At 46.9% G+C, this 12205-nt stretch overlaps 1 protein-coding gene across 1 annotated transcript in view; it reads right to left on the minus strand.

The window, feature by feature from the left end:
* LOC142559401 (uncharacterized) overlaps positions 1–12205 on the minus strand; it is a 291201-nt gene that overhangs the window by 19201 nt on the left and 259795 nt on the right. Inside the window, exon 5 of the mRNA XM_075671002.1 lies at positions 4415–4503. Coding sequence (XP_075527117.1) covers positions 4415–4503 — 89 coding nt within the window. The remainder of the gene's footprint in view (positions 1–4414; positions 4504–12205) is intronic.

A 12205-nucleotide genomic window follows, 5' to 3' on the forward strand; every position in this document is an offset into this window, starting at 1 on the left:
TTAGCGCGCTGGCAAAGAGCCGAAAAATCGCATAATATGCCCGCTGCACTTTCGTCCAGAGGATAGTGTGCCCGCTGCTCTTTCGTCCAGAGGATTACGAGTTCAACGCCTACTTACTGGAGTCGTGTGGAGTGCTTTTCAAAGCAATGCTTTCCCGTAGCGCTGTTCCGTCGGTCTTGCCTGCATTCTGCGAAGCGCAAGAACAGCTGCAGGTCGAATACGGGGCGGTCAGTGCGGCATTTGGCTTTCACGAAGGAAAAGCTACAAATGTGCAAATATGTACAGCCATGTCATACAGTAGTCGCCGTAGTAGTACGTAACGACGCCGGCAGCGCTAGCCCTCAGCAGCAGGTCACGTTCATGAGTGCTTAAATCGCTGAAGTCGAGCCCAGCATCGCGAGCCAATGTGTCGTTGTCAGGGTCGTCCATTGCAACGAGCGTCAAAGTTGGCATCATAACACAAAGAACCAGCTTATAGTCATGCGCTGTCCCTTCCGCTAGCCGCAATAGTTCCGCTTTCGCGCTGCTGTCGGCTCTGTCTTGGCTCTGTTTCTGGCTGCGCATATGCGTTTTGCCCAGAAAAGCCATAGCGCCGTCTGCGGGCGCCGTTTTACTCACCAACGGCGCAACGTCAACATAAGACCATGACGTCACCACTCCTCGATCGGAGGGTGGGCGATTTCAATTGGGCTAGAGGTACGCGGACGCTTCAGAACGCATTTTCTCCTAAAATAAGTATCTTGTTCGCGCGAAACATGTGTTTCGAGGTTTCTGGGATGGTATTTAAACAGTCCACGTTCATTTAATATAAACCTTTAGTGTGCCTTTAAGGCCCGAAAAAAAAAAATGCGTTGGAAATTGGAAAAGAAAAGCATTGGAAATTATATTGTTCTTTTGCATTCATTTTATAGGAGATTAGTTGCGCGCTGAACGTTTGACAACGCGTAAAGAATACCACAATCTTTTTTTAGGTTATTAGCATTTTCGGCTCAGGTTAGTTCCGTAGTTTGAAGCGGAAAGTTTACGTGACGACACGTGTAGGAGGGCAAGGCAAACAGGGCCAGTGCTGCATACAGTTTGAAAGGTCACGCGCAACTTGCCCAAGTTGATAAGGTAGGCTTTAGCGGGAGTTCCTAACGGTTCATGTTTGATTTGGCAGGAGTGCTTTTGAAGGCACGTTCTGTAGAATCCGTTCATGAGCTTTCATTTCTTCGACTGCATTAATATTTTGGAACGTTTAAGTTTGAGGAACTTTTGTTAGACAGAAGACATGATTTATCTCTTCTGCTGGTGGTATGCCAGACTTTGTAGAATTAATTTGACTACTTACATGAAAATGTCACAGCTGAACGCTGGAGAAGGGAAAGCGTCAGTGTTATAGTTTCTTTTCTTACATGGAGATGAAGGCTGAAGTTAATGAGCCTCCATGTAAGTTTAATTGCGACTTGTTTTGGGTAATCCGCAGAAAGCTTTCTGTATTGTTATTATTGGTCAGATTTTGTGATTTATTCTAATGACACTGCGTTGTATTAGCATCATTTAGAAGTGCGCTAGAAGAAAAGCGCCATAAGTGAGCCCTTCTGAGCCAGTTTAGGAACGTGATAAGGTTTTCAGATGGTTTTCCCTCTTGTGGATTTCGCAATTTGGCGTTATTTAATGATCATGTAGCTATCTGGTGCTAAGTGATACGGACATGAAGTAAACAAGGCTAGTTCTCCCTTCGCCTTTCTGACCTGATGAACAAGCTCTAATTCATGATTACTTAGCTTGATCACGTAAACCCGTTTGTGTCTATTTGGAAGGAAACATAATTGGAAGTTTATGGGTACTTATCCAAATCAACGTGCACCATGCGCTTCACGATTTTCATTTCGGTAAGGGGTTGTCAGACGTTTTTTGAATTCGTACAGTCTGGCGATGCCAGTGGCATGCACGTCGCGCTTGAGGCCTTGTGTGAGGCTGACAATGGTCGCTCCTTGGAGCATGTCCCCTCGCAGTTACGCAGTCCAGGCAGTGCTCACCTACCAAGGGGTCTTGGGCCAGAAATTGGCACTCTCAGAAGCTGCGGCCCATGGCTTCGAACAATGCAGGCATCAAGAGGGCCGAGCTGCAATCGAGCAACTCGAGCTCCCGATGCACCATATGGCTGCGGGGGTGCTGTTGTGCTCGGCGGTCCTTCAGAGCGGGGGATGCCACCCCGGCGACATACAGTTGGCACGCCTCATGCTACGATTCTCCACACCTGTCGGCAGCCCAAATTGGCCTGTCCACACAGGAGATTAGTGATGTGCGTGCGTTTCTGACCCAGCTTCCTTTGGAGGAAAAGGGCAACCGACCTCCTGACGTCACGGTCTCCAGGCGCGCTCGGTGTCCCGACGCCGGAATCGGTTTCCTGACCCCAGCGGTCTCCTGACGCCGCCTTTAGGGGAGGCGACAGGGCAGTGATGGCGCAGGGCATAAAAGCGGACCAAGAGGGCTGAGGAGGAGGGCGCTCGGAAACAGTGTGGCAGTCGAACATGCTAAGTCGCCGCCATAGTATGCTGCGGTAGTTGGAGCCGTACTGTAGAACTCAACCATGTACTTTTTTTAAAGAAATGTAATCTTTTCTTTTTGATTCTCTCAAACATCGTTCCGAGCCCTTTCTCGCAGTACCTGGCACGGCGCCATCAATGGAAACTTCGTTGGCCGCACGGACCCCCAACTTCACAACAATGCTAGACAGCGGTGAGATTGATCTCAGAGAACTTGGGACGTGCTGACTTTACAACAATTTAAGCTTTGTTTTGCGACATTGTCTTTTTGCCCTGTAAACTATTTATATCTGAAATCAAAATTCACCAGAGACGCTTAAGACTGCTTACGTGTGGGAATGCAAAAGCATTATATTCGCTTTGGTTAAATGTTTTTTTTTCTGCGCTTTCCTTGTCCGCGCAACCTTTCGCAGGCATTTTAACTGCGCCTTGTCAATGCCAAATGAAAACGCGCTCGCTTGCCCGCGAGAAGTTCATAACTCGAAGGATCGCTCAGCGGCACTTAATTGGAAAACAATGACTTTTACTTTACACACTCATTTTATACGCGCATGACCTGGTGCCATCTCCTACCCATTGGCGTCACGTGCCCAAAGACGCACGAACTAGGTCACACGTTTACGGCCTGTTTACGCTCGAGCCGCCCATCGCCGCCCGATGCACCGCACGCGTGCGGTTGCGCGGAAAATTGCACGTATCCAGCACTTGTGCACAAATTACCGCTTACACATTGTACACAGTGTATACCTTGTACATGGTAAACCGAAGTTTGTGTACAAGTGTTTAATACGTGCAATCTTTCGCGCGAGCGCATACGTGCGGTGCGGCTTGCGGCGATGGGCGGCTCGAGCGTAAACAGGCCCTTAGTCAGCCAGAGCCGTGGAGCCACCGTGGCGTCAAGGAAGCACCCCGGAGGCCAGATTAAATTCACACCGAAACCGAAATTTACCTAATATTGCTTTCAAAGATATTAATTTCCTTTGTTTACAGGAACCTCCCTGAAGAATGGGACGTCAATTAGAATATTTTTTGTGTGGTTTTACATGTTGTCGTCGGATATATTTTCTACCATCGCTGGGTCCCGCCGCCGACTACAACGCCACATTTTTTTCACGTAATGGGGCATGTAGTGCTTTCGCACAATTATATAAATAATTCTACAACACACAATCGCAATATTTACCGATGGCCATGTCTGGAAATCCGCTTTTGTGGCATTAACATGCATGTTGCCGGCAGTCTCAGCGTCAACACATACCAGAACCGGCCAAGCTCAGTCACGATGCTCACGCCAGCAACTCACTAATTCCTACTGAGTTTCATTAGTTAATTACTTGATGGTTTAGGGGCCACGGTTCTGAGTTGGTGCTTGCGTTTATGCGAATCGACACGTGCTGCAATAGTCTGCCGCCCCAACTCTACATCGCGTGACTTGCGTGGTGTGAATTCATGAAAGCGCAGTAAAACAGCGACTTCGGTGCAGGCATTCGTCGCAGCGCTTTGCTTCCTAGGCGACGGAATAAGGCATGCTGTACTCAAACCCTCACATGGACAAAGCTCTGGAACATTCCCGCCACAGCGCATGCTCAGACGAGGAGATGTACTCCGGCGCCATGCATTAACCAGTAGGGCCTCGCGTTTTGTACGACCGGAAACCGATAAGCACGGAACGGAAGGGCACTGCTGACCGGCGTTTGCGCAACGCCAGCTGCGCAGCGCGCCAGGACCACAAGAACGGCTTTTCATTGGCTGGCTACGTGCCCACCTCCACTGTGAACTTGCACCGGTTCTTGCAAGCCGCATCGCTGGAGCTGCATATCGAAGTCGGGTGCACCATTCTTCTCTGCTACATTTCACAATTAGTACATACTGAGCATACTCACTCTTCTTCCGGGCGTTGGCACTGGAGCAAGGTGACTACGCTGGAGCCCGGAGGCTGAAGCGACCCGGGCAGGTCGAAGCTAGGTGAGCTCTGAAATAGAAACGAACAACACGTGCTTCGCAATAGGGAGACTAATGCAGCATCAGTGATGAAGAAAGAGGGAAGACGTAACAACACGGAGACACTCAGGGCGACCCGCCGTGGTTGTTCAGTGGCTATGGTGTTAGGCTGCTGAGCACGAGGTCGCGGGATCGAATCCCGACCACGGCGGCCGCATTTCGATGGGGGCGAAAACACCGGTGTACTTAGATTTAGGTGCACGTTAAAGAACCCCAGGTGGTCGAAGTGCCGGAGTCCTCCATTACGGCGTGCCTCATAATCAGAAAGTGGTTTTGGCACGTAAAAACCCCGTAATTTTTTACACTCAGGGCACTCACTTGTAACTTTACATAATTTTTTTCCTTTAAATTTCCTTTTATCCTTTAATTTTAAACACCAGCTGCCATCGACTACGTCCGCCTAAGGTGTGATCGGAGATCTTTGTTCCATACGTGTTCCGTTCGGTTGCTGCAATCTCACGAAGAAGGCAGTATGCAAAATTTGTGAGAATGGTAGGAAGAGAGCAGCCAATCACCAAGCGGTGAACTCCCCGGAAGTTTAATTCCCTCGTTTGCCGTCTGCTTGCAGACAACATATTACAAAATAAAATGTTTCTCGTCTTCGAAGGAGTCATATCATTGTATAAAAAATATTTTTTTTTCTTCTGAAGCCTAGACACGTTCTCAAATAGTAATACGCATGACTACTATAATTTGCAGCTATTAGTTTCCGTGCGTTGTGCCTAGGTGGTCTCGTACACGGCGAGAAAAAAAAATGAAGAAACGACGGGAACAGTGGCGCACATTTCAATAGGTAGCAACAACCTTACACTGGCTGGCTGGCACACGATGATGGGGTGGAGTCCGCCGCGCAACCAGCTCATTGTTTGTTTCGAGAAACGAAAACGATGCCGGCATTAAATTTCTGTGATCTCTTCAAACACGTTTCGCACCCCCAAGCACTCTACTTCCTCTTCAAGCAATGCCAACGGAGCAACCGAAGTTTGCATTGCAAGCCCCATTTACTCGAATTAGAGCATGGATTCGATCCTAATGTGTCATTCTGCTGCCGCAGCCCCCTTTTGGAACCAATCGAATCCATCAGACGCGCCATGCGAAGCCGGTCTCGTAATGAGCGCATGATCGCTCGTTACGAGACGTGCTCGGTTGAAAGATGTCTGACAGGAGCGTGTCGTCATTTTGACGTCAGCAAAAACGGGGCCGTGCCCCGCGCCTGGCGACGTCGGTGCGGCCTAGGCCGAACGCACGCACCGGTAACCGAACGAACGCGCCGTACAGCTACCTCCGATCGCGCCCCTAAAGTTTGTACTCTGGTCTCCTCAGGGCACATATGCGTATTGCGAATTCAGACATATACAGGGCATTTTTTATACCATACCAATTTTTATAAAGAGGCTAGAAGGGTAGCGAACGTGGTGTCTTTCGCATAGTGGATTCTAGTTGCGGCAAACATGCTTTGCCGCTAATAACATAAGTTTCAGAGGAATATAGTTACCAACAGTTTGGTAGTCGCTTTGGTAAGCATAACTTTGGGGCCAGTTACATTGCCGCGTTGCAGTGACGGTGAAGAACGACGCTAATTCAAAGCACCGAGTTATGAATTTTATTCTCAATCGGGCCTCATGGACTCCTTTGTAACGTTCGGTTTTACGCTGATGACTGCGTTTTATACTATGTGCTAAACTCTGGCGAAGATTAGCAGCGCATAAACAATTCTTTTGCCCCGTTTTGGAGTTGGTGTGAAACCTGGCAAATCAGTATTAATTTAAGCAAAACTGTAATAATTCCTTCCACTGAAAGCAGATTGCCGTCGTTTTTCGATTACTTCTTGACTTGCTCGCGCTTAGATTTGGTTTTGTATTACAAGTGTTAGGCGTAACTTTCGGCTCAGGCTTATCACGGTCGAAACGTATCGATTGATTAAGAAAGCTCTAAAGAAACTAGGATAGTTAGGCAGACCGTTGGCTACCACTTGAAAAGAAACTAAACCTTTTGTTGTATAACACACTCATCCGTCCTATTTTAGATTGCACTACTATTGCTGCATGCCCTCACAGCCAATGTGATGTGAGTATAGTTGAAACAATCCTAAAAAACAAAATATGTTCGCTATATATGTCACCGATACGAGAGAGAGATTTCAACTTCTTCCGGTCTGTCGTATTAAACGTGACCTTTTTATCGACACGTGACGATATTGAAGCTTTAGAGTTCCTTCAGTTCATCATTAATAGATTGTGTCACCTATCACATGGCTTTCCAAGCTCGCCAGACCTTCTCCAACGCATAGTTACTACAAATAACCCTCAATGACCCTCTATACACTCTTTCATGCAGATAGTGACGTGTTCAAACACAGATACTTTCCCCGTGCAATAGAATACTGGAATTTGTTTCCTAGTTATATTCGGTGTCTTCCATTTTAAAAGTTCTTTGCAGAACTAGTTATTACTGTTATGATCGACCTTTCAAGTTTGAGATAGTACGTTTCCATGACAAGATCATTTGCCTCGTCCCAAAAAAGGCTGTTACTATGACTGGACGTAGTAGACCTGTCAAGTGTGAGTAGCGTTCAAGCGGGCGTCCCCATGTTGACATAATTGCCATCTTCTCCGAAAGAGCGTCACCCCTTTTATTCCCCGAGCTGACACAGAAGGAAGGACGAAGAGAAGAAAACCCGAAGAGCAGGAGGTCATCGACGGCAGAACCTGACGAAAGCACTGCTACTTCCACAGGCTCCCCAAGAAGATGGTGACGACCACGAGACCGCAAGGGGTTACTTAAGGCCGTCCTGGCCCCCGTGTTAATCAGAACCACTCGAGACTCGGAGGAGAGTCACAACCATGCACCAATGAAGCGAATATAATCTTTTCTACTCCTTTTCGTCATCGCGATGCCCGGCGTCGTCGTTTCCTGATTCTTGCGGTGAAGATCCGCCTCACCCGGTGGAGGTCGTGTCACTACGTCGTCGCTTGCTTCGTTTCGCCTCTTTTGTAGTATCTATAACCCTGGTCTAGTTGGCATAAATTATTAGGTGCATTTTTGCTATGGAATTTTCTTCTTTTGCACCGTGTGACCATTCCTGCAATAACCTTCTAGAGCTGCAGCATATATGAATAAATAAATACACTTGTGCCCAGCAAATGAAGTAACACTCAGGCACAACAATAGTGGCGAGAAATGTCGACGATCGTCGAGAATACAATGGGCGGGTGTGAGGCATGGGCTATTTATATGTCTCGTAGAACTCTCACGAATAATCTCTGGTGCTCGCGTGAGTTCTGGAACGCACAGCTCTATTCGCGTCGCGCACGCATTCTGATGACACAACGCTTAGGGAAGACATAGACACCAGAGAGAACTAGCGATAACATTCAAGAAACCTCCGATAAAGAAAGACCCGTCTTGCGCTGAGTGTGGACGTTCAGCATTTGTTGGCCGGGCAAATAGGGTCTCCGTATGAATGCAAACAAATAGATCCCCATTCAAGTCCAGATTCAGAACTTTGTTCCCACGATTTGTTGGGGTCCTTCAGGCGAAAAGCAGTTGCAAACGATTTCAAATGAAGAATGGGTGCTTGCAGGGCTAGTTGGTTCGTTGCGACTTATGTAACAGCGCGGAACATATAGGGATCGAGTGAAAAGAGCGCTCGGTTGAAATGGTTCACTAGGTTCAAAGTTCACTCGGTCTCTATCGTCGTCTCTACGTTATGTTTCGCGCTTTACATAAGTTGCATTGAATGAATGACAGCGCAACAGTGCGCGTGTCAATACCCCACTCTTAAACAGAATGGTCGCGATGCTACCAATAGAGAACGAGAGCGAAGTACAAAAACACACGTAGTTAAGAAAAATACGAAAGAAAAACGAAAAACTATGGGAGCACCAAAGCAATCTTTGTGATGTGTCAATGCTAGAGGATTACTTGTCGCTGAGTTTAATGTTGCAGCAAGATTTCGCTGAGTTTAGAGCTGCTGCGGCACGTTTCCAAGTCTAATGTTGCTGCTTACGAGGTCCAAGAACGCAAGGCGACCAACTGGCCATACTGCGATCTCCCAGCTCAGTTTTGTTTTCGGAGTTCTCATTAAAGTTGTGTTTCGCGTACATTGCGTTGAGTGTTCTTTCTCGATGACACCACTTTTGATAGCAGAATTAGTATCCAGCAGAACGTACTACACGGACAGAAAGGGACGACGACACATGCTGGTGTATTCCCCGGTGCGAAAATTCTGCCCGTGTCACTACGTTATGCTGAACACTAAACGTTCTAGGTACCGCCAATGAGCCCAGGCAAACACTATTCTTAACTACTTTATAGCAAGATGGCACCACTTTGCAGAGCGATGACAGTGCTTTTCCTAGCGGCACCATACTGTTGACGCTACATTTCTTCATCGGGTTCGTAGGCGAGTTCCACCTCGTACTCCGGGGAATATCGCAGTCGTCGTCCGACGGGTACCTGAAGTGCGCTGTGTCTTACTCGTCGGCCACGGGCTCCGCGTCAGCGTGACGGCGTCTGCGGGTACCCGACGACGCGAAAGGCAGAGAAAGAGAGCGGCTGCAGCTCGGCCGTGCTAGCTCCGCAGCCGGTCGCTCTGTCATCTAGTGAATCGACACCCGGCAGAGCCCAACTACATGCACACGCGCGAACATATTCATCACCGTCGCCTGTTGCAACGGTGGCGCACGATAAAGAAAAAAGAAGGCAGCGGTGGTTCAGTGCTCAGCGCCCTTGATTACGGAGCGGTAGTGAAGCAGGATAAAATCCTCACTATGGCTACCTTTTTATTTTTACTTGGGCGAAGCTAACGTAATTTGTGCGTCGTTTTACGACGAAGCTGTTAGCCTCTAGTTGCTCGGCAGTTCTAGTGGCGGCGTGCTCAGACAAAAATGTGGGCCGATCCGTATTCTGGTAGCAGTCCTCGCTGCCTACGGCTAGCTCGCTGGTCCTTGGAGACGCTGATGTTGTCCTCGAGTTTCGAGCTTGGATCGCGGCTTTGCGGGGGCGTTCGGTACATGAACGCACTAGCACATCCACCAGGTGTCATGTAGTAGTGACGGTGAAGAAAGCACCAAAACTGGGAATGACGAAACTAGCGCGTTTTATTGTGCGAACCTGTGCCCTCAAAAACAAGCTACACTCAAAGAACGGCGGTAGCAGCGAACGCAGTCGGCGGTCGTCGAAAATGTGATCTGCCGGTCAAGTGAGTCGGCTTTTATACACTAGTCATCGAAGGTTTCAGAGTAATTGTTGGTGCCCGCGTGTCTTCCAGAAAGTCCTACACAATTCGCGTCACGCATGCAATCAGAGTACACACGCTTCGGTGACAACAGAACCATCAATAACTTTCAAGAAACTTCCGATACATGCGGGCGCCTCGCGCGTGGAGCGATAACATGTGTTAGATGGTGTAAAACGGTCACCCGCAAAAGCGAAAGTTAACGTGTGAATATGAGCGAGTAAGAGAGTGAATAAACTTTTATTGGGTGAAGCAAAACGCGACAAAACGCGCACCCCGCTAATCCTACGATGGGACTGACAGGTCTAGCCAACCGGCCCGATCGCGGGCGCGCTGGAGAGCCGGGATATGGTCTTCCATGACGGGACTTCGCAAGAGTGCGTCCCACTCTTCCTTGCTGAACTTCAGGCCCAACGACACGCAGCCCCAGAGCATGTGTGGCAAACTAGCGGCCTCACCACAGGCCACGAAAGAGCATTTCGTGTAAATCTCAGGATATATGCTGTTATAAATGGTGACGTACAATTGATATTTGCTCTAGTTATCGTGATTTAGTTATTGCGGTGGTAAATTGCCTTAGTATAGTCAACAAGATAGATGAGTTTGCTGGATTGGTTGAGTCATAAAGGCAGATATAGTGTTTGGTACTGAATCCTGGCTTAACCCATCCATTACTGATAGCGAGGTGTTCCCCTGCAACTATACTGCTTATCGCAAGGACAGGCCGGGTCATGGCGGTGGCGTTTTTATATTAGTTTATTCAGCCCTTTCGTCTTCGACGTTGAACATCGGTCATAACTCGGTCGAGTCGGTTTGGTGCACATTTACACTGGCTAATAAGCTTCTTTTGTCACTGGAGCGTTTTATCGATTACCAAGCACGGATTTCAGCGTTTTGAAAATGCTGTACGATATCCTTTCGGAGGTATCTGGCCAAGTAATACTACTTGCGGGTGATTTTAACTTGCCCGGCCTAAAGTGGGAAAACGGTACATGCGAGTTAATGAATGCAAACCGTACTCATCTAGAAATGAGGAACCTGGTTGATAGTTTTGGCTTTCTTCAGTATGTCCTCGAACCCACACGAATTAATAGTACCCTAGATCTTCTTCTTTGTAATTCGCCAAATTTAGTTGGTAATGTTGATATCATTCCAGGTATCAGTGATCATCGGGTTGTGGTTGCAGAGATCAAAACGAAAGTACAGCACATAAAAAAGTGCATCAGCAGAAGAGTTTTCTTTTTGAAGAGGGTGATTATTCATCAATTTCTGATAAACTTCTCGGTTTTCTCCCTGTTCTTGAATGCTTTGCGGAGGATCATGAAGTAGAATTTTTATGGAGCACGTTTAAACAAAAGCTGTTTGACCTTACAGAGAATTTCGTGCCAAGTATTGAATCCGCTAGACTCCAAAAGCGTAAAAAACCATGGATCACCTTTCGTGTATTGATGTTAATTAAAAAAAACGAAGGTATGTGTTTCAAAGATATAAAAGAACAAAAACACACACGTGTATTAAAAGGCTACAAGAATTAACACGCGAATACAAAGGCCTGTCGAAGAAAGCAAAAGAACAGTATCCTAAGCGATTAAATGACAAAATGAAAACTAATCCTAAACTGTTCTCGCAATATTTGAAGGGATGTGGGTCTGAACCTGTTGGAATAAATGAAATTATTTACAATGAACGCATTCTTTCTGACTATGCAGAAAAAGCGACATGCCTAAACAGATATTTCCAATCAGTCTTTCTTTCTCAATCTGCATGCAGCCAAATATCATCCAATAGCAACGTTCCTCTTATAAAACCAATCGAACTCAGCGTTAGCGGCACTGAATCTCTGCTAAAAAACCTTGATGAAAGTAAGGCTATTGGTCCTGACGGCATCTCTCCGAGAATATTAAAACAGTGTTTTCACGCCATCTCGCTTTACCTTTATTTAATATTTCACAAGTCATTAACTACTGGTCAGATGCCACAGGACTGGAATATTGCAAATGTAGTCCCTATTCACAAAGCGAGCTCTAAAGAAAAGAAGTTACTAATTATAGACCTAACTCACTTACTTCGATTTCGTGCAAGATCATGGAACACACAATATATAAGGCTAGCATGGAACATCTAAAGAACAACACATTGCTTACAAACAGACAACACGGATTTCGCAAGGGGTTTTCATGTGCGACACAATTGATTGAATTTTATGATGTCCTAGCGTCTGTAGTTGATTTGGGCGGACAAATAGACTGCATATTTCTGGACTTCCGCAAAGCATTTGATACTGTTTGCCATTCTTTACTACTTCATAAACTTCGAATGTTAAGTATAGATTCTAGTGTATTTAGCTGGATAAAGAACTATTTGTCAAGTCGCTGTCAACGTGTGGTCCTAAATGGTGCTAATTCAGATTACCTTGAGGTCACATCAGGCGTCC

Source organism: Dermacentor variabilis, chromosome 10 (genome assembly GCF_050947875.1).
Source record: "Dermacentor variabilis isolate Ectoservices chromosome 10, ASM5094787v1, whole genome shotgun sequence".
In the NCBI taxonomy this organism is placed as follows: Eukaryota; Metazoa; Arthropoda; class Arachnida; order Ixodida; family Ixodidae; genus Dermacentor; species Dermacentor variabilis.